The sequence below is a fragment of the Narcine bancroftii genome, chromosome 4 (genome assembly GCF_036971445.1).
Source record: "Narcine bancroftii isolate sNarBan1 chromosome 4, sNarBan1.hap1, whole genome shotgun sequence".
NCBI classification, from domain to species: domain Eukaryota; kingdom Metazoa; phylum Chordata; class Chondrichthyes; order Torpediniformes; family Narcinidae; genus Narcine; species Narcine bancroftii.
The window spans coordinates 125158677-125182314 of NC_091472.1; the positions used below are offsets into that span (position 1 = coordinate 125158677).

The 23638-nt window shown below is 39.7% G+C and overlaps 1 protein-coding gene across 2 annotated transcripts in view; it reads left to right on the top strand.

Moving 5' to 3' along the window:
- fam222aa (family with sequence similarity 222 member Aa) overlaps nt 1-21144 on the top strand; it is a 272521-nt gene extending 251377 nt beyond the window's left edge. For both annotated transcript variants that reach the window (XM_069932732.1, XM_069932733.1), the window contains one exon: nt 18577-21144. In XM_069932732.1, the coding sequence (XP_069788833.1) occupies nt 18577-19841 (1265 nt within the window). In that variant the 3' untranslated portion in view covers nt 19842-21144. The remainder of the gene's footprint in view (nt 1-18576) is intronic.
- The last annotated feature ends 2494 nt before the right edge of the window (nt 21145-23638 follow it).

Consider the following 23638-nt stretch of genomic DNA (forward strand, 5'->3'; position numbering starts at 1 on the left):
AGTTTAAGAGAGGTTCTAAGAGCCTTAAGGCAATTTATGCAATTTGAGCAAGTGAACAAATATGCATATAATTTGAATAAATGTGGAATTGTCCACTTCAGAAGCAAAAGCAGAAAGGCAAACTGTTATTAAAACAGTAATAGGTTGGGAAATGTTGATGTCCAAAGGGATACAGTTATTCTTGCGCATCAGCCATTGAAAGCCAAACATGCATATGTAGCAAGCAATTAAGAAGGTATGTTCGCTTTCATTGCAAGGTGTTCTGTGTACAGAAACAAGAAAGTTTTATGACAGTTAAATCAGATCTTAAGAAAAAGCTGTCAGTAATAGTTTGGTATTAGTATCTTTTCCCCATGGTGAAGCTATTGGAAATCACAGTTGTGCAGGATCGTGCCCCTAACCATCTTGAGCTTGAGGACTTTCACTAGGAATCTGCCACACATCTATAGTCTCTCGGATGAATGCACGACTCTGTGATTCACAGCTCGATGATCTGGTTGGCACTTTCCATTTCTGTTTTCTTGGCACTAGTTATCCAGAGCAAGTGTTTCCACACTCACATTAACCATAGAACTACTTCTGATAGGTTTATTCCTATGAAGAGAGTTTAAAATCCTATATGGAATCATCTGCATGGATTGCAGAATGTTGCTTTGAGCATTTTCAAATCTGATTTGATTTTGATCTTGTCAAATAACGAATTATCACAGAAAAGCTTGGGTAATCATTAATCTTGTGTTTGTTGTCTATTCATAGACAGTCAATGGATCAATAAAACAAATTTTAATATTAAGTCACTTAGCCTTGTCCATTTCTTATGTAATTCACTTTTGTTTTGTTGACAAGATTTTTGGTAAAATGACCTGATCATGACCTTTTTCTTTGTAATAATTGAGGCTCTAAATAACTGCTAAACATTTGTTGATCCCTATTATATAACTGATATACTTCGAAGTTTCAATATATCTCCAGTTGTATTCTGCAGGATTGAAACAAACGGAATGAGAAGTTTTATTAAAGCCATATTTTGTCAAATTTAGCCACAATAAGAAAAGCATATGACCTAGTTTTGTTCACACGTTTGTGATCTCATCAGAACCTACGGAATTAGTTTTCTGCCTTGTATATCAGCAAATTAAATATCATTATAGTCTAGACTTTATTAATGGGCAAACTATTGCAGCCTGTTAGAAAAAAATAAACAGTTTAGCTCTAGATGTGAAAATGCTTTTGAACATAATATACCAGAGCTAGAATCCACTCCATTTCCAGAAATAGAAAAGAGTGCCTTCTGAATCAGTCAGGCTTAATGTAAAAACTGAAAAAGTGCCCCCCAAAGCCTATATTAATTTTTTTTTCACTCATAATTCATTGTACATACTCATAATAAATGGTCACAATGTAGAATTTTGCGTTTAGAATGCTGTTCTTGGTATTCAAAATACTAAACCTATTGTGGTACATGCTGATCAATATTAAGATGAAAGTTGGAAAACATCAGAAGAGTGAAAGACAAGCAGAAATTGGTCAATAAATTAAAAATATATATGGTCAAGTGATTCAAAATTGGTCATTGTGAGAGATTTTTAGAGAATGCATCAAATGCAGAAATTTTTCAATGATCTCCATCTTACAGTCATGAATTTTAATTAATATCAAATGCTGGGATTACATTTGGTACTAAACCTATTTATTAGCTGCAGCAAACCATGAGCTGTAGGGGGAAGTCGGTACAGGCAGAATCCATGGGCAGACATGCTCAGACAACATTTTATCTGCACTAAAGTAAAAAGAGGCTGATGTTATGTATTGGAGGGGGTAAAGAATCAGGGAGGTGCCAAGAGGTGATCGGGTATTGGACAGAAGTTGACACAAGTGGAGAGACAGTAGAGAGATGGACCACTGGGAAGGTAGAAGAGTAGGGGGTTAATTAGAAAAATAAGTACGGGAGTAGGTAAAGAAGAGATGGAAACAGTGGAGCCACATGGAGGTGAGGGTTTCCTAAAATTAGAAAAAATGTATTTATACCATTTAGACTCAAGGCTGCTCAGGAGGAATATGATCCGTTCTTCAAGTTTGAGTTCAGATTTGGCCTGACAATGGGTGAGACAGAGAACAGACATAACTATGTAGGAATGGTTGGGGAAGTTGAAATGGTTGGCTATAGGAAGTTCAAGTGTAGGTGCACAAACAGAACAAATTGGGTGCTCAGCAAAGAGGTCACCCAATCTGTGTTTGGACTCGCTGATATAGAGGAGGCCACACCGAATGCAGTAGATTGGGTTGGGTGATGTGCTTGTAGAGCTTCACTTGGAGCATCCGGTTGTGGCCCTGGACTTATCGTCTAAAATAAAAAGGCAGTGATATTATGTATATAAAGAGGGGAATGCATCAGGGAGGGGGCTTGACTGATTATATCCCTCCTTGGATACTGCCTGACCTGCTGAGTTTCCCAATTGTTTGCCTAAAATTCCACCCACTACACTTTTTGTTCCTCTATTTATTAGCTGATTGTGGAAGCTAAGCAGGCTTAGGCTTAGTCAGTTCTCAGATGGGAGACCACAAGGAAATACCAGGACCATAGGCTTTAGAATGGGTGGCACGGTTAGCGCGGCACTGTTACAGCACCAGCGATTGGAATCTTGTGCTGTCTGTAAGGAGTCTGTACGTTCTCCCTGTATCTGTGTGGGTTTTCCCCAGGGACTCTGGTTTTCTCCCACCCTCCAAAACCTACCAGGGGTTGTAGGTCAATTGGGTGTGATTGGGCAGCATGGGCTCATTGGTTGAAAGGGCCTGTTACCATGTTGTATGTCTAAATTTAAAAATATAAATTTTATGTGCATTTCACCTCCTGTGACTCTTTAAATAAAACATTAATGTCAATTATGAAATCTATGTGTTCTTTAAAAGAAACAATTAAAGTTAACCTTTACCTTGCTGCCTAACATGTAGCAGAGATTCTGATTGCTTCAGACATATACCAAAATCAATCCAAAATAAAGTTCCCCCAAAAATTCCTTTAAAAGCTATTCTGTTGGTTTCTCTTCATCAAGTTGAGGTTAATTTCAACTAATTACACAACCTGATGAAACAGAATTCTCTCTGCTTAGGAAAATATCTACCATTTGAAAGACAATTATATTACTGTGTACATAAAAGTCTAATTTGACGAACTGTAAGGTCTGGAGAGTGGCAAATTACCTCATCTGCAAGGCAAGATGGAAAATGGACATATAATCCTGTCAATCAAAATCACAGGATGACATTCAGGCATATATTATAAAAATGGTGCACATTCATATAATCATCCCAAGAATTTATTTTAGTTGCACTTACAAAGATTGAAAATAGTTGTATCTTAGTGAGTGAAGATTTTTTAATTACCAAAATTAACATTAATGGTTAATTTAACATTAATAAAACAAATTTGAACTAAGTCAAATATTTATAAGAGTCTTGTACAATCGCCAATGGAAGCATGTCAACACCCTGACAATTGTTGAACAATACTTCCTTCTGCATGAACATATTTCTTCCTTTCTCTGGTCTACGAATGAAAATGTAAGGTTTTTGACAGCTAATTAGTGACATGGTAACTGACAATTGCTTGCATTTTATACACAAATTACTCTTGTGGTAGGCTGCCACAGCAAGGAGGGAATTGTATGTATTTATCTTCAATACTCAGTTTGCCAAAAAGGTCAATGTAATGAGAGCCAGACTAGACAGAGAGTGATTTTTGACTCATTGCCAATTAATCTTTAAGATTTCTCAAAATGAATGTTAATATATCCTTGTTATTTATTGGGATTCATTTAGCAACTAAGGCATTTTAGAATTTGCATGACAGATCAAAAAGAGTTTAATCATGCCTTTATCACAATGTAAAGGTCTTGCTGGTTTTGCAGTAAGGTCAGAGAATTGATTAATGGCACAGAAGGTACTATTTAGTTGATAACAATTTTTTTAGTCTGGTGCTGGAAGAGATGAATTTCTTGAAAGGGTTTACAGTTTGCAAACCTAGAAGCTAATACATGATGACCTTTTAATTGATCAATAAGAAAGAGCTGTATTTATTTTTACAATAAACCTTGGGTTTAATGAGGTTTTCCTTGTTGGAAATTAGTTCTTTTTCAGGAGTGGTATTGCAATATTGGTAATTGATAGGCCATCTTTTAAAATCTTGATTGAAATGGAGATATTAATTTGCAGGATAGGGAGAGAGATATTTTAGCAACCAATCTATCCTGGAGAATCAATTCAGCTTTGCATTATATGCACCAAGGGCACTTGGGCGGGTTTTGTTTAGCAGAAGGCCGCAACAGATTAAAATCTCTTTGCCCGCTATTACTTGCCTTCATCACAAACTATAGCAGCAGATAGAATTCAAGATCTATGGATTTTTTTGTTATTGTTCCTTAATGGAATGGCTTCTAGTATCATTCCTGAAGGAGTTATTTCAAGAGTTAATCTAACCTTTGCTAAATGTTTTTGATAAGGATATGAAATTGTTAGAGATTTTATAAATTTTACTGATGATTCTTAAATGAAAGACATCGTTGTTTGAGCATATTCCATGTGCAGTTAGAAGATCAAGTCACAGAGACCTGTTGTTTATGTATACATACAGGTGTTCAACTCCTTGCATGAAGATAAGGAGTCAAACATTTAAGGTGTCAAGAGATGAATCACTTGCTGAAGGATAGGGATGATAGATTATTAGATTTGTAAATATTGGCACCATGGAAAGTAGTGATTCAACTTGTCCATCCCAACCAAGATGTCAAGCCACTCTAATTCAACATGCCTGCATTTGGCCCTTATCCCTCTCTAAGCTTTTCCATAGTATCCACTGTGTGTGTGTGTGTGTGTGTGTGTGTGTGTGTGTGTGTGTGTGTGTGTGTGTGTGTGTGTGTGTGTGTGTGGTGTGTGTGTGTGTGTGTGTGTGTGTGTGTGTGTGTATAAAGAAGAAAACTTGTCCCTCAAATTCCTTTTAAATCTTTCCTATCTCACCTCAAGTCTGTGCTTTCTACTTTTGAAACAGCTGTGGTTATCTACCCTACGCCCTTCATAATGTTATAAATTCACCCCTCACTACCAATTATTCAATTATAGCTATGCATGCCAAGCTTAGATTTTTATTGCTGTTTCCTAGATGTTCCATTTTGAAGCTTAATCAATGCTTCCTCTCTCATTCAACTAAAAACTGATCAACAGTTTTTTTCCGAACACATTTCAACTCCTTTCTCTCTTTATCGCATTTAAACTATCTTGGTTTCCTCAACATTATTCTCACCAGTTGGCAATCTATAGAGTAGTTCCATGTAATCAAATCTTTATAGTTTCTTCGTTATAAACATCTTATTGGTGACCTTTCAAGGCAATGTCTTTGCAACAATGCAGTATTTCCTTTTATCAATACTGCTCTCATCCATTTCTCACCTCCCTGTCCTTCATCATCACTTGGTATCTAGTAAGATTTGATGCTCCTTCTGCCCTTTTTGAATTATATCTCTATTATTGCAGCAATCTCTAAATCCTATATGATCAGCAACACTTGTAGGACACCAACTCTCTTTCATATATTTTTGCATATGTGCATGTGAATTATAAACATTAGAACTGTGTACCTTCTCTAAGGCTGAAAAACACATTCCCCTAACGAATTAGTTAAACTACACAGGTTAGGGTCAGCTTCTGTTGAGCTTCTTCAGCTTGTACATGGCCCATATCCTCAGAATTGGTCCAAAGCATCTAAAGTTCTCTCCCCTCAACATTTCTTTACACTTCTTTGGCATAAATGTATTCATGCTATTTATTATGGAGATAATTATACATGCAACTCCTCTTCTTAATTGCATTCCTCAATTCTTAAAATCTTCAGGCAGGAACTCGTCTCTCTTCTTATCCATGTATTTGGTCTCAATGTAGACTATCATCTCTGGCCTTGCATCCTTGACATCCAAAATTTCCTACAGCCACTCAATCATATTATTAATCCTGAAAGCAGGAAGATGAAAGAATTATTCCATCTAAGAATAAAGTCTCTAAACACAGAAATGCGTGTCTTCTGTCTAAACTATAACATCCCCCATAAGTATTGTTCTCTTCTTTCCTATCTTCCTGTGAATCACCTATGGTGCTATGATCTTGATGATGGTTTTCTCGGAGAAATTAGTTGGTTTCTCGACCTTTTCTTGCCCAGGACCCTGGAAGCTTCCTGGACTTCCAGCTACACAGGACTGAGATTCCAGGGGTTAAATTAAGTCAAACCAGCAGATAAAGAATAAACTTCAAATAATATTTCTATAGAATTGATTTTTTTATTTACCACGAAGGAACTTTAAATTTCCTTGCTCTTAAACTAAATGGTTATATCACCTAGATTCAACTTTAAATTATTCTACACTCTACATTGTTTAGTAGTGTTGCTCAGATGAAGCTACATTTTAAATACAGTTTTAAGGAAAATTTTCATACTTTCAAAAGTAATCTAATTTAGTGATTGTTGTCTCAGCATGAATTATACTTTTTTGATGTTGGAGTTTAATTTCCTACCAGTTTTAAATATCTAGGGAGTGTTGGATGTGTTCATGTTGAAAATGTATTCACTTTTCACAGTTAATGGTCTTTTGAAAACTTGGAATGAACTCAGAATGAGAGAGTAATGAAAGCAACAAATGTGATTTTTACAGCATTTTACCATGAAAGCAGATATCCAAATGGCAGTTATTTGGGATTTTCCATTTATTTTATTTCACCAGCACACTCGCTTGACAGAATAGTTATTGTAGCAGTACTTTAATTTTATTTTGAGCTGCATTTTGTTCATGTGTAAAATTGCATTAAACTGACATTTCTGTTTCTTTGAGACTCTTGTTGATTTATTGTTTGAGTTACGAACCATGTTCTCATTGTAGCATAGTCTAGAAGCAATGTTAAGCATCCGTGAAATTGCCCTGATATTCTCTCTCCAACTAGGTGACAGAAAGCCTTCACATTTGAATAAGATAATGTTACCATTCTTCATATCACACTTAAAACCAAACTGTAACCTCCTCTAGTGTTATTTTTAAACCATATCCTCTATGACCACAAATTGTTCCCTATTGAAAAGGGACAAACTATGATCTCTTGCAGGATAGATCCAGGTTGGTTAACTGACCATTTATCTCCCCTTCCCAGCCATGTCTACAGTTTCTTGCAGTGTAGATCCAGGTTGGTTAACTGACCATTTATCTCTCCTTCCCAGCCATGTCTACAGTTTCTTGCAGTGTAGATCCAGCTTGGTTAACTGACCATTTATCTCCCCTTCCTAGCCATGTCTACAGTTTCTTGCAGTGTAGATCCAGCTTGGTTAACTGACCATTTATCTCCCCTTCCCAGCCACGTCTACAGTTTCTTGCAGTGTAGATCCAGGTTGGTTAACTGACCATTTATCTCCCCTTCCCAGCCATGTCTACAGTTTCTTGCAGTGTAGATCCAGGTTGGTTAACTGACCATTTATCTCTCCTTCCCAGCCACGTCTACAGTTTCTTGCAGTGTAGATCCAGGTTGGTTAACTGACCATTTATCTCCCCTTCCCAGCCATGTCTACAGTTTCTTGCAGTGTAGATCCAGCTTGGTTAACTGACCATTTATCTCCCCTTCCCAGCCACGTCTACAGTTTCTTGCAGTGTAGATCCAGGTTGGTTAACTGACCATTTATCTCCCCTTCCTAGCCATGTCTACAGTTTCTTGCAGTGTAGATCCAGCTTGGTTAACTGACCATTTATCTCCCCTTCCCAGCCATGTCTACAGTTTCTTGCAGTGTAGATCCAGCTTGGTTAACTGACCATTTATCTCCCCTTCCCAGCCACGTCTACAGTTTCTTGCAGTGTAGATCCAGGTTGGTTAACTGACCATTTATCTCCCCTTCCCAGCCATGTCTACAGTTTCTTGCAGTGTAGATCCAGGTTGGTTAACTGACCATTTATCTCCCCTTCCCAGCCATGTCTACAGTTTCTTGCAGTGTAGATCCAGGTTGGTTAACTGACCATTTATCTCCCCTTCCCAGCCATGTCTACAGTTCCATGCAGTGTAGATCCAGGTTGGTTAACTGACCATTTATCTCCCCATCCCAGCCATGTCTACAGCTTCTTGCAGTGTAGATCCAGGTTGGTTAACTGACCATTTATCTCCGCTTCCCAGCCATGTCTACAGTTTCTTGCTTTGGTGACGATTACTCATTCCAAATCCAATCATAAGTTCATTTGCTCTTACTTTGATTATTAGACAGTTAGCCGTACCCCTGTTGAAGGTTCATGCATAAAAGCCATTTTAGAATTGTATAACATAAAAGTACTATTAGGTTGCATATTGTTCAAAGAGGATGAAATTTGTTATTTTATGAAATGTATTTTTACGTGGCATCTAACGGGCCTTGAGGAATTGGATTTTCTGTATGGTGTTCCTATGAGCTTATGAGTAAATTCTCCTAAATAAATATTCCTTTTCTTCTTTCATGAGCCACTCCAGGCTTTTAATGCCTGATCTCCACGCATAATACCATTGGATCCTGCTTGCTCTTGGCCATGAAAAAGGCCTTGTTGGTGCTGTTCATCATTGACAGGGCTTGCTTTCTTCGGTTTATCTGATAATAATAACTACTCCTGTTTTTCTGCAACATTGCTTGTGATCCAAAACTTTGAAATCTGTTTTCTCATGCAAGTTAGTAAATAACCAGTAAGTCAACCAAGAAAATACATGCTGTGATTGAATAAAAAAAACTCTAAGAATCTATTTTGCATCAACGGACATGGTTCTAGATTGATCCTAAAAATGACCGAAAATGTTCTGAAAATAGCTCTCCAATATTCTGCTAAATTGGGACTAAACCAAAACATATGTATCAAAGAGGCTTCAAATCTTTTACCTTTGTAACACAATGAGTTGATATCTGGGTAGATTTAGAGAAAAGTACTCTATACACCACTTTAAATTGAATCAAACTGTGCATAGAGATGAGACATGAATAAGTGCCAAAACTTAAATTCAGTCATCTTCTGAAATAGACATATTGAGATCATTCTCCCATTCAGTTTTGATCCAAATTAAAGAGACTTTTCAAATTCACTATTTTATAATATAAGGCAGATATTATATCTTTATGTACAAATTGTAATTCAAAAAGTTCTATGAAATTTGGATCTGGAAGATAAGAAAATACTGAAAGTTTAGAATAAATAAAATGCCTAATTTGATAATATCTTTAAAAAAGTGTCAATATTTGGCTTCTCCAGTGAGGTAAACGTATATTTAATGTCAAACCAAAAACAGGTCTTAGCATTTTCTACATTACTGGCTAGAAGAGGAATATTGCTTAAATGGAAAGAGGACTTTCCACCCACCCATAGACAATGGTTACTGGATATTATGTCCTTTCTAAGTTTGTGAAAAAAACAGATATAATGTCAGAAAGATTACGATCTTTCAATAAGATGGGGTCCATTTATAGCTTACTTTCATAATTGGAATGATCAAGGTGCAACGGTACAGTAAGTGGACATCTCGTCAGATCTCTGGAGGCCATTGCTCGATGTAGAGTCTGCTTGAGTACCAATTTCAACCTTGGTGGATGGGGTTAGATTTTTACAATCAGCATTTTTTTTCTCCTTTCTTTTTCCTTTCCTTTTCTTTTTTACTATTCATTATATGTTTAGATTGGAATACAAGTCCATGTATTATTATTTCTATATGATATACCAATCCAAATGTATATTATATTTATATGGGCTTATAATGTATGGTTGTATGATAAAACTCAATAAAAATAATTTTAAAAGAGAGAATATTTTATCACGTGCTGTAGCACTTAAAGAAAGCAGATCAACCAAGGATGATGGTCACGACATCACATAAAAGAATGGGATATTTAATGTTTTATTACCATTTCACTAACAAATGTCCAAATGAGGTTTTGTAGTATGCATCCATCAATGGCAATAGTGATGTTTATTACAGACTCATTAATTTTCTTGCTATTCAGAAATCCTATAGATTTCATCTGATTTTTTTTATGATTAACATATTTTAGCTGAAACAATCAACATCTAGCTCAAGAACTGATATGATTTGCATGTTGCAAAATGTCTACAAAGTACCTCCTACTGCTTTAAAAAAAAGTCCCTTGTGCAGTGAGGAAATCCTTAATCACAGAATAACATCTAGTGGAAGTCATAACGTGAAAGAGCATTTGTGTATCCAAGAGGTCAGTATACACTGATTAAATTTGCAGATAAGTAAGCAATTGCTAAAGTTGTTGAAGGTCTCCTTTGTTTATTTGTTCCCACTGCCAGCTGTAAAACAAAGGCTGCAGACTTGTCCATTTTATGATGTTCACCAAGGTTCTAATTCCCTAGCCCCAACTCACACAACTGTTTGGCAAATGAACAAATATTGCAAATTAAGTAAATGGGGCTTGAATCAGATCAATAGACTCCAAAATGCAGTGTTTGTTGATTGGAAAAAAGCAAAGTTAGATATTCCTGTGCAGGACCATCAGCAATCCAGCAGTTAATTTAATTTTGGAGACACAAAAGTGGTCTGGTTTTAGAACCTGTAAATGTGGTTTTCCTATTTGGGGACATCGCCCTGCAAGTCAGTATCCTGAGCAGTAAGTTCGACACCAGCAGAAAGATCTTGGTGCTTTGCGTTGCTGGGCAGTGTGGCTTTAAATGGTTAAAGCCAGGAGTTTTATTGAGCATTATGATGGGCTGATTAAGTGTTCTGCTTCTGTGTGACTTGTATGCTCATTCATTCATTCATGTTTACAGATTAATTTACACAACAGTGGATTTTTGTATTTGGAAGGTAAAAAGAAACTGCAAATAATGGAAAGAAAAGTGTGTATATATGTGTAATATATATATCGATCTTGAATCAAGCATTTTTTTGTAAATTATATCATTTTTAATCTGAGTTTCTACATAAACAGCCATCTGACTAAATTTTTGACATTCAACACACTTTATAAAACTCTTTAATTTCTATATTGTAAAAACCCATAGCAGCAATGAGCATGTATATAAATTGATCTGTATCTGTTTAAAAAATATACAAAAACGAGCCACTAGAAACTGTTTATTTTAGAAAGTAAAATGAAGACAATTCCGTTGATTTTATTTTTGAAAATATCTTTGCAAAATACTGAATAATTTCAGAGGTCTTAATTCACTTGTTGTGATCATGTTAATTTCTGTTTAGCTTGTGTCTTCCAGGAGAAATTTATACTGTTAGCAGGATGTGGGTAGGATAAAAACAATTTGAAACTTGGGGGTTCGGAGGCTCGACATGGGATCCTTTTAACTTTTTAAGGCTATGCATAACTAAAAGCATTTTCAGCAGTAGATTAACTGACATTTACGTGATTCTAATGAAGGTAAAGGGTTGGACAGGCAGTCTCATTTGTTTACCAGATAGATGTACATTTTTGAGAAGTGTAACGAAAGCAATAGTGATTAATTTAACACTGTCTCTGACATTATGTTGTCATTATATAAACTCAGTCTATCCGAGGCAATAAAATCCACATTGCTGATATGACTGGAATGAATTGTAAAGAACATTACAACGAGAAAATTAAATATTTTGCTTCAGTCAACATTTTGCTTCTTCCGATGCCTCCCACACATTTTCACAGCACCAGGCAATGAAGACCACCTTAAAACAGCCATTTATCCTAACATAACATCTAAAAGAATGAAGATACTGTATAGCATTAAATAATAAAAAATGATAAGGTATATTGCAGACTACAATTGATTCAGATTTTTTGTTGCATATGCTGACTTCAGCAAAAGTAATTCTTGGGCACCATCACCCACTGGATAAAGGATTCATAATCAGCTGGTGTCTTATTCCACTTCCTTATGAGAAATCCAGCATGGGAAATGATTTGTTATTTAGACAATGCCCCACAGGCATGGACCATCTAGGTTTTTGTAGGCAGAATTGTCACATGAGAAAGACATTTAGAGTATGAGAGAACTATTATGAAGAAAATCTATCAAAATACATATTTTTAAACATTGATCAAGTATTGATGATGGAGTGAACAAGCTGATTGAAGAGGATTAACTAGTTTCAGTGGTGTACTGTTTCAGTTCTCCGACACTTCATTAAATCATTCTCTTGTGTGTCTCTAATAGATGGGTGAAATAATTTGTATCATTTTCTGTGGCAACTTAGTAAAATGAGATTTCTATATCATAAAAACATATTTTGTTTTTAAATATCTTTATTGATTTTAATTAAAAACTATACACACATACTAATCCAATACATGGGCTGAATTATAAGTACCTTATATAGTACCTTAATCAAACATAGTATAAATTGTATGTACCATTCTTAATCCAACCCATTTTGTCAAAAATATCTAAAAAAAACAAAAAAGGGGACTTCCCCCATTAATCAAACCCCTCCCTCTAACTAAGGTTAACTTGTAACTACATAGGAAATGAAAGATGACATGTGGAAACCAGACAATGCTGCTCAGGAGCACCTTAATACTTTAAATTATGGTAGTAATCTATGAATGGTCCCTGGTTCTTGCAAAAATCTCTAACATTGTATCTGATTATTCTAAACTTAAGGAGGGCATGACGTCCTGTAACCATTGAGTATGAGTAGGTGGTGTGCTATCTTTCCATTTCATCAAAATTGTTCATCTAGCTATCATTGAGGTAAAAGCTAAATTTGCTTCTGTGATGAAGTCAACAATATTTCCTCATCTGAGAATAACAAATAAAGCAATTAAGGGGCATGGTACTAATTTGACCTTAAAAATGACAGATAAAGTTTGAAAAAAAAATTCCCAAAATTTCTGAACTAGGTCAAACCCAAAACATATGGATCAATGAAGCCTCAAAAATTTTACACTTATCACATATTGGATCAATATCAGAATAAAAGCGAGTCAGTTTAACTTTTGAAATATGTTTTCTATGCACCACTTTGAATTGCAATAAACAATGTCATGCATAGATTTAATCAGATTTAGGACAATGTACCAGTCCTCATCTGGAAGTGACGAATCCAAGTCTTAATCTTAACTAGTGCAGCTGTTCTCGTCCATCAAATTATTATAAATAATTGAAAGTGAGCCTCTATTAAAAAATTGGAAGTGAAAAAATAAATCAAGAATGTTTGTTTCAGAAATCTGTGGAAAATCAGAAAGCTTGGACTGAACAAAATGTCTAACTTGTAAATATCTGAAAAAAATGACTTGGGTAATTCAAAAAAAGGAAAATTATCTCTGTGTGGCGGCTCACCACAAAGCAGGCGAACCAGCTCCACTTGTAAGCCGTGCGGCGGGGCAGCCGGCCAAAATGGCACCGTCGGGGGTTTCCCTTCCTTCCATCTTGGGGCTCAGAAACCCACGCTTGGTGACCACGTGATGCCCAGGTGACGTCAGAGCCCTCCAGCTCGGTTCTCAGTCAGGTCCAAGCTGTGAGTATAAGAGCAGCCCAGCAGCCTGTAATAAACTAGTCTGCTCACTGAGCTCAACCCGTCTGGTTGTGTGTGTTATTGCAGGAGGAGTGTAGCTCCTACTACAATTGGTGACCCCGACTAGTTCAAACCCATCTGAGCGAGCCTGGGATCAGCGCTATAGCCGTGAAACTGCCCGAATTCTGGGTTCAGGAGCCGAAGACCTGGTTCGTCCTCGCGGAGGCCCAGTTTCACCTCCGCCAGATTTCGTCCGACATGACCAAATTCTACCATGTGGTCGCTGCCCTGGACCAGGCCACCACTAGATGCTTGCTGCACCTTGTTCAGCTCCCACCCGCTGAGGACAAGTACGAGACCATCAAGCGAGTGCTTACCGGGTCCCTCAGACTATCCAGACACCAGCGTGCTGCACCTCAATACCCTGGGGACAGATCCCCGATGGAATTGATGGACGAGATGCTCGCGCTCATGGGTGAGCACACCAACTGCCCACTTTTTGAGTGCATCTTCCTCGAACATATGCCTGGGGACATCCGGCCGCTGCTGGTTCAGGAGAGCTTCACTAACCCGAGGAAGGTCACCCAGAAGGCCCAAGAGCTATGGCTCACATGATTCTCGGAAGGCTCAGTGGTCCAGCAGGTCACGAGGCACGGGCACGACCATGCCAAGCCCACACCTAGCACTGCGGTAGAGCACCCGGCCCCTGCAGGGGCTCCCAAGAGCATAACCAAGGCCACACCATCTGCTTCAGACTTCTGCTTCTACCACCAGCGCAGTGGAGCCAAGGCTCGTTCCAGTGAAACGACCAGGATAGCCAGGAGGCTGGCCAAAGACACAGCCTTCTATTACTTGCGGGACTCAGTCAGGGGCCGGCAGTTCCTTGTTGACACTGGCGCCCTGATCAGCATCATACTGGCCATGGCCATCGAATCCAGGAACTGACCTCGTGGACCTCCCCTCCGTTAGGCCAACTCAACGGCAATCCGGACATATGGAGACAAGACAGTCCACTTCCAGATCGGCCAACGGAATTTCATGTGGAGGTTCACTGTTTCATCCCTCCTGACTCCCATCCTGAGTGCAGACTTACTCCTCACACAAGGGCTTCTGGTGGACTTTCAAGGTAGGCAGCTGGTGGACGCCTGTACCTTCCAGGCCTCCTGCTCGGAGCAACCACAGATGGCCACGATCAGCACGCCCAGAGACAAGTTCCAGCAGATCTTGGACGAGTTCCCAACACTTCTCAAGCCAAAGTTCTCCACTGCCTCACCACACCACGGGGTATTCCACCACATCCCCACCCAAGGCCCACAGGTTCATGCCAAGGCACGCCGGCTCCAGCCTGATAAGCTCCAGGTAGCGAAGGAGGAGTTTTCGCACCTGTTGGAGCTGGGGATCATTTGACGGTCCAACAGCCCATGGGCCTCGCTGCTCCACCTGGTCCCGAAAGCCTCCAGCGGCTGGCGTCCCTGCGGAGACTATCGACGGCTCAACGAGGTAACCGTTCCTGACCAGTACCCCATCCCTTACATCCTGGACTTCACGGCCAGCCTGCACGGTGCGAGGGTCTTCTCCAAGGTTGACTTGGTGCGCGGATATCACCAGATCCCGATGCACCCTGAGGACATACCCAAAACAGCCATCATCACCCCCTTTGGCTTGTTCGAATTCCTGTGCATGCCGTTTGGGCTCAAGAACAACGCTTCTTGTGCCTTATGGACTCTGTGGGGAGGGACTTGGATTTCGTCTTTATTTATTTGGGTGACATCCTTGTCACCAGCAAGGACCGGGTGCAACACAAGGCCCACCTACGTGCCCTTTTCTCTCAGCTGGCTGACTTCAGCCTTACCATCAACCTGGCCAAGTGCCAGTTCAGGAAAGAGTCCATGCAGTTCCTGGGCCATACCATCACGGCCGAAGGAGCCACGCCCGCCGCTGCGAAGGTTGCCGCTATCAGGGAGTTCCCATGCCCAAACAGCCTCAAGGGGCTGCAGGAGTTTGCGGGTATGGTCAATTTTTACAACCGCTTCATCCCGGGAGCTGCACGCATCATCCAGACGCTGTTCGCTCTCATCGCAGCCAAGCACAAGACGCTCGTTTGGAACCCAGAAGCCTGCACTGCATTCAAGGCCATCAAGGATGCCCTTGCGAAGGCCGCCATGCTCGCCCACCCGCACACTGACCTGCATATGGCACTCTCTGTCGATGACTCTGCCACAATCATCCTGGAGCAGCAGGTGAATGGGCATTGGAAGTCACTGGCATTCTTCAGCTGCCTGCCGGAACCCAAGTATAGTGCCTTTGACCGCAAGTTAATGGGCATGTACCTGGCGGTGCGGCATTTCCGCTATTATTTGGAGGGGAAGACTTTTACCATCTTCACCGACCACAAACCCCTCACCCAGGCGCTCGCAATGGCAAAGGATCCCTGTCAGCCCATCAGCAGCGTCACCTCTCCTTTGTGTTGGAGTTTACCACCGACATTCGGCACAAGGCGGGGAAGGACAACGTAGTTGCTGATGCACTCTCACGACCAGCCATCTGCGCGCTGACGCCCAGCCTCGACTTCGACCAGCTTTCCCCGGGACCAGGAATCTGATGAGGCGATGAGGGCCTTCAAGACCGCCATCACTGGCCTGCGGTTCCGACTCCCAAGCGGCGAAGGCACCATCCTGTGCGATATCTCCTTGGGCACCCCGCGACCAGTGGTTCCCCAGCAGTGGTGCAGGCAGGTCTTCCGTCACATCCACGACCTTTCACGTCCGTCCATCAGGTCCACGGTCTGGATGATGGCAGAACGGTTCATATGGCATGGGCTGTGGAAGCAGATCGCGGGCTGGGACAGAACATGCACCCATTGCCAGACGTCCAAGGTGCACAGGCACACCAGGGTGCCCATACAGGAGTTCGAGCACATCCGGGAACGGTTCAGCCACATTCACGTGGACATCGTCGGGCCCTTACCCATTTCCCGGGGTAACTGTTAACTGTTTACGGTGGTGGACTGCACCACTCGCTGGCCCGAGGCAATCCCGATGCCAGACGCCTCCACCGAGTCCTGCTCCCAAGCCCTGTTGTATGGTTGGGTCACCCGGTTCGGCGTCCTGGCTCACCTCACCAGCGATCAGAGCGCCCAGCTCACATCTGCATTCTGGGCACAGCTCGCCAACAGGTTGGGGATACAGCTACACCGCACCACGGCCTACCACCCGCAGGCCAATGGACTGGTCGAGCGTCTACACCACCACCTAAGTCGGCGCTCATGGCCCTCCTCACTGGTCCCAACTGGATGGACGAATTGCCTTGGGTGCTCCTGGGCATCTGCTCCTCTCCCAAGGAATATCTGCAGGCATCATCAGTTCAGCTGGTCTACGGTGCGCCGCTGGTACTACCTGGTGAGTTCGTCAATGCGCCTCAATCCCCAGCGGTCGCCACACGAACTACTTTCTCACCTCAGGGCACACTTGGACTCCTTCGAACCCCACCACCGCTCAGGCATGGCACCCGCCCGTCTCACATTCCTGGCGAGCTGCTTTCTGCGGAGTTCATTTTCATTCAGCGGGGCCTGACCGCGGCACCTCTGCAGCGACCGTACGAGGGGCCGTACAGGGTTATATACTGTTCTAGCTCGATATTCACGCTGGACTTTGGCAGCAGGCATGAGCTGTTTACCATGGACAGGCTGAAGCCAGCGCACCTCAATCCCACCGAGCCCGTGGTCATTGCCCAGCCCAAGAAGTGAAGCCGCCCGGCAAAAAAGGACATTAGCGCCAGTTCTGGGGTGGGCTGTGTGGTGGCTCACCGCTTGTAAGACACGCGGCGGGGTAGCCGGCTAAAATGGCGCCGTCGGGGTTTTCCTTCCTTCCAGCTCTGGGCTCAGAAACCTGCGCTTTGGGACCACGTGACGCCCGGTTCTCAGCCAGATCTGGGCTAGGAGTATAAGTGCATCCCAGCAGCCTGCGATAAACTAGTCTGCTCACTGAGCTCAAGGCGTCTGGTTGCATGTGTTATTGCAGGAACAGTGTAGCCGCCACTAAATCTGCACCCTTCCTTAACACCTGTATCTGACAAAGAAGGTTTTTTAAAAGATATTTATAATTAGTTATAATAGGACTGGCAAGAGAAAAACTATGAATTCTAAAAAAAATTGTTTATTTCCTCAAATATATGGCAAGGAAAATTTAATTAAAGCGTATCTTCAAAAAACTAAAAGGAGCGGAGGACTGTCACTTCCAAATTTAAGATTCTACTATTGGGTGGTCAATATACATAATTTGCTCCTTTTGTTACATTTTGATAAATTAGTTGACTATCTTGGGTAGAAATGGAAGTGATTCTTTTTAAAAATTCATCTATGTTTGCAGTCCAAGGCTTTTTTTTTTACCCTTTTCTAAATTGTCAGACGACCTGATAATGAGGCATAGATTGAGAATATGGGCACAATTTAGGACATGATGTTATTCAGGGAAAATATTGTTGACTTTGAAATAAAATTGTATGTATTATGTATCTTGTTTTGGGGAAATACACAAGTCTTAACCAATGTCGATTCTGGCAAATGTTCTCAACATCCACATGAATGACCAGTTCTGTAATCTTTAAAGAGTTGTTTGGAATATTAATTCAAAAATTGTCTTGAATATGAGGTCATGAAAACACACATTGACCTTTTTTTTCCACAACTTGTTTTAAGAATGATAACATCATAACATTCTGGGCTTTTTAAACCACCAGAATTAAACAGCCTTACAATACTATGTTATAACTCTTCTGTTCCAATGTCCTGGATTCTTCTAAATTAAATCTTGCTTTTTAGTTGACAAACAGTCTCAGGATTTTTCTTGTATAGCCCTGATTCTACTTGGGAATGGTACACAGATATTTATCTTGCTTTGAAAGTAGGAATACTCCAGTAATGAGGTATATATATTTCACTATCGGCAAACTTTGACACCTTTTTAAGTTTGGTTTATATAATTTTCAAATCCCATTTATGTCGCTAGGTGTACCAGAGGCAAGTATCAGCAGTGGACACTTAAAGGTTTGTTTTCTTTTTTCCCTAATTTCTGTATTTTATTTTTTCAGGTGAGACGGTCAGATCCACTCATTCTCCACGGTATCCTAGTCCAGCTGAACTTGATGCTTATGCCCAGAAGGTGGCGAACAATCCACTCACAATCAAGATCTTTCCTACAAATATCAGGGTTCCTCAGCATAAGCACCTTAGCAGGACTGTAAATGGCTATGACACAACAGGGCAACGCTACAGTCCGTATCCTGTACATTCTGGAGCATATCAAGGTCTCTTAGCTATTGTGAAGGTACATGGCAAAAGTGTAGTGAAAAGTACAGATGGCAAGAGGACACGAATGTCTCCAGCACAAGTCGGAAATAGCAACATTGGAACCTACCCAGTGCCAAGCACTTTAGCGCAGAGTCAATCGTGTACTGGGCAATTAAGTTACCACAGTAGCCAGAAATCTTTGGAGGGGCCGGTTCCACCCAATGTGACAGTTGCCACATCTGTTATTCCATTGGGAGGACGAAGCCTGGCTCTGCAGCCGTCAAATCTCCCTTCCATTCAGAGTATTATCTACCAGATCAACCAGCAATGCCAGGCTCAGGCATCACAACAGGTTTCAGCTGCTGTTTGTCAGGGTGCTATAATAACCAATCCAAGCCCAGCTACAGCCAGCCGCAATACAGTCAATGGTTTTACCAGCATGGTCAATGGAAGCGTGGTATACACTGGCACTGTTGTACCTGAATGCCGTGGAGGTGCAGAATTGGCAACTGCTTCAAGTTTAGCTTCTGCAGCAGGACCTAAAGCAGGGGCATACCCAGATGGAATGGATTATTTGCTATGGCAACAGAAACAACAGATCCGGATGTATTCAGGCAGTGGTGGGGGAGGAGTATTAAGTAAATCACCAGAGGTTTGTGGTGTTCCAAGACCATACACTTTAGCACCTACTATTGAAAAAATTTCTTCATCACCTTTAAACTGTGTGGGCATGCACTGTAATTTTTCAACAGGGCAGTATTTAGCAGCCCCATGGAATAGTGTATTGGTGACACCAGACAGTGACTGTTACAACCCACAGGACCTCACGAATGGGCATCGCGACCTTGTTGTTCAGCCTTCAGATGGACTTGCCAGTGTCTCCAGTAGAACGCTATGTAACACCTCTATTCTCAGTAGTAGTCTGCAGTCACTGGAGTATCTGATTAATGATATTCACCCACCCTGCATTAAAGAACAAATGTTGGGTAAAGGATACGAGACTGTTTCAGTACCACGATTGTTGGACCACCAAAATGCTCACATTCGACTTCCGGTTTACAGATAGGGAGAGAACAGTTGTTTGGAAAGATCGTATGAAAATGTCAAATCTGTTAGAAATACACAGAAGTTTTCAGCCTCAGTACTGTAGTTAAAGGCAAATGAAGTGGCGTGTTGAAAATTTCCGAGGTATTACAAGATACTGGAATGAGTTTGGGTTGACAAAAACATGGAATCTGCTGGTATTAATAGCAAAAGATGGCAATATTTTTTAAAAAGTACAATGAAGTGGGGATTTGGCATTGGACATCAGAGGGCAAAGAGCTGTTGGAAATGTGCAGAAAGCTTTGCCATATGCGCTGACAGTTCTGCATGCAGAAAAATGTTACAATTAAAATCCTGCGCTAAATTCTGCGACCAAGTAGTTCTGAGAAGCTTGCCATCGCAGCTTGTCATTGTCATCTTCAACTTTGCCATGATTACAGAAAATGAGCTACTGCCTAAATCAGAGTGGAGAGTCGTTATTGCACTGTGTTGGAATTGAGGTAAAACTGGGGACAGTCCAAAATATTATAAAAGAAAGTATCTTGAAAAACTTGAACCTAAATCTTGTTTGATTTTTAATTATGTGTTGGCTGCTAAACATGTTTTTTTTCCTTCTTAAATGTAGGAAAAATTAGTTAATTCACATGAGGGAATTGCGAATTATAAGTTTTTCGTACTGAAATTTATGCCCACAATTGTGCTAAAATAGCAAAGCAAGCTGTGAGAAGGTGCAAGAGTTGATAAATGCACTCAAAGGAATACTTAAATGGTATTTCTGTTCTTTCCATAGGACTAGAGAACCCATTAGATGTAAAAATGAGTTGTAAGAGCACATTCCTACAAAAACTGATTGTCTATATAGTGACTGTTTTTAACCTTATAAGTGAAATAAATGTCTGTTCAGTAATGTGGAACATTCAGAGATTGTGTGCTGCTGTGGAGAATAGCAAACACTAACATCTGATAACAGTTCCAAAATAATAGTGGGTCATGCAAGAATGACAAAGGAGCCAAGGTGGCAATCATATCAATTAATTATTTTCATTGCCGACACCATTATAATACTGCTGCATTCCATCAGCAGGTTTCTCCTTTATCCAATATAAAGTAGTATTTCCCTGCTCCTGAATTTTGCCAGCATTTTTCTTCAATTAAGCCAATAAAACCCTGCACGATCAGGGTTATGTAGACTTACAAGGCTATTGGCATGTTTTTTCCCCCGCAGTATTTGCTTCATTCCAAACTAATTCCATCAGAGAATCAATTACAAGTTAGCAGCTCAGCTGCAAAAAAGGAAAATAGTACAATTAAAGTTTGATTTGAAATACCAGTTATTTGGCTTTAAAGATCAATGATCATTTATAAAAGTTATTTACACACTGACTATTTTCAATTTTAGAAATTAACTTTTCACAACAGGTTTCTATTTAATAAGTTTGATTAAATTGGTCAAACTCATTTTCCTTTTGCAATTAAAATACTATAATGAGCTGAATCCTAGTCAAGCAGATCAATTTAACTGTGTCCACATATTTTATTGTAGAATTTTTTTTAACTCACATGTATAGACTTTTTTTAAAAATCCCATCATTTACTTTACTTTGGACTGCAGAAGTTCAGTTTTAATTCATTGCTGATGTTGCAAGATTGAAGTTCCTCTCATTTACATTGCTGCTCCTCCCCCATCCTGCATTCCACCACGACATTCGAAGAAATATCTACTTTTGTGTTATCATTTTATACTGCTATGCCATTATCCTTTTATCCAGAAAAACAAGTTGCCACAGGCTGCAGGTTTATCCTCTAATTTATTGGTGGATAATAATAAACCAATGAGAAGTATGACTCAGAGTGAGATGGTTGTAACTTTTCCTCCAATTTTCAATCTCTCTGCCTGTCATACCCCTCAATTCTGTAGCCCCAACCCCCCTGTGGATTAGTCCTTTAGATTGCCTGGTTCAATTGGAATATTTTTGGTTCTGTTGAGATGAAAGTAAAACTGGAAAGGGGTATAACCAGTATCTCGAGAGAAAAAAAAATTGGAACAACTTAATTCTATCAAATATGTCTGCAGTAAGAATATGCTTATTTAACTGCAAATGTTAATGTGCCTGCTACATATTTCTGGTATTTTTGATTAACACATTAGCAGCTAAAATATTCATGTTTCATGATTTACATTATTACCCTATTATTCTTTATTTGTACCAATGGAGATTGGTGTTTAAAGATTTAGCCTAGTGATGTAACTAATTAGTCCTTGGTTTCCTTGTTATATATTTTGTGCATTGTCAAAAACATACAACTACATTAATCTTGTATCTGTTGATCTTTCCTTTTTAAGATGTTGAGGAAGAAAAAAAAATCAGCAAATTTCATAATAACCTACAAACACTCCCAAGCTTGAGGTAGTGCTCTGTATTCACATCTTCCAAAGAAATCCATCCAGATTAAGACTATTACAATATTGAATATGCAATCAGGTTCTCAACTGAATTGATTTGTGTATGGAACTGTTGAACACTTCATAAAAGTGTGCATGTAGATGATATTGCCAATGTGTTTGGAAAGTACAAAATTTTGCAGGGTGTGCTTTTAAATCCAACTACCATAGCTTTTAAAAAAAATTGTTTATTTTTATCAATTGACTGCTTTAAATGTCTCAATTCCCTAGTTTAATTTTATCCACTCTACACACAACTGTTAACCTTCAAAAGAGGAAGGGGAGAAAATTATAAACAGCAAAATATATCTATCTCAGATTGCACAATAGGAATAATTGTTTTAAAAAAGAATGTGACATGAGGAATCATAATGTAGTTTGGGAAAACAACTGGGAAGGGAGGGTGAAGTGCAGAAAAGCATTTTTTGGCATTGAACCATTTTTGGTGTGAGCAGTAATAGCATTCAGATACATTTGACATTTATATCAGTCAAGTGATTGGGGTGGTGTAGTGTTCCTTTAGTCCCAGGGGGTGAAAATCAAGATCTATTTTAATAGGTTGATCCACTGTAATAAATAAAGCATTGGAAGCGTTTTTCTTTTCTCATTTTGCATAGGTTCTAGGATGAATGATAGGGATAATATTTCACTTTAAAGAGACCAGAAGAAACACCTCTGGTTGCAGGCTTGATTTCAACCAAGTTTGAGGTAAAAGTCTCCAAATCAATTGGATATTGCAGCCCAATATGAAATCAATTAGGGGCATCATCCAATTTCCTGTGGGCACCAGTTCATAGTACAGAATAGTCTGCAAATAAGTTCTTACTGAAAACTTGATCTTTGGGTTTGGGACATTAAATGAATCTTCATTCTACATCTATCTGAGCTGAAGATGATGAATATGAATGTTGAAGAAATGTTCTTCAATAATCACATATTCATCTAAATGAACAATATATGCAAGTTGAGCATTAAAAATGTTTCTGCATCTTCCAAAGTTCTGTTACTGGAGTCAATTTCTAAATTATCTGAAATTTACAAGATAAATGTATAATTTAGTTAGCAATCACACAATTTGCAAGGGAATAATTTTTCTTCATTCATTCTTGATCTGACCAAAAGTTTCAAAATAAATGTGTACCATTTCATATTACTCAACACAATTAAATTTATAGATATTCTCTTACAAATAATGTGGTCTAGATCAGGATAGAATTAGAAACTGTGGAAATGGAAGACAAGATTTATTAATTGTTATTTGAGTTTGGATCAATTAAACATTGTTCACATTTGATTTATTTTCAGAGCAAGTACAGGGTTAATGGACAAAACTCCTTTTTCTTTCTTGTAGACGATAATGCAAAATATAAGCACAA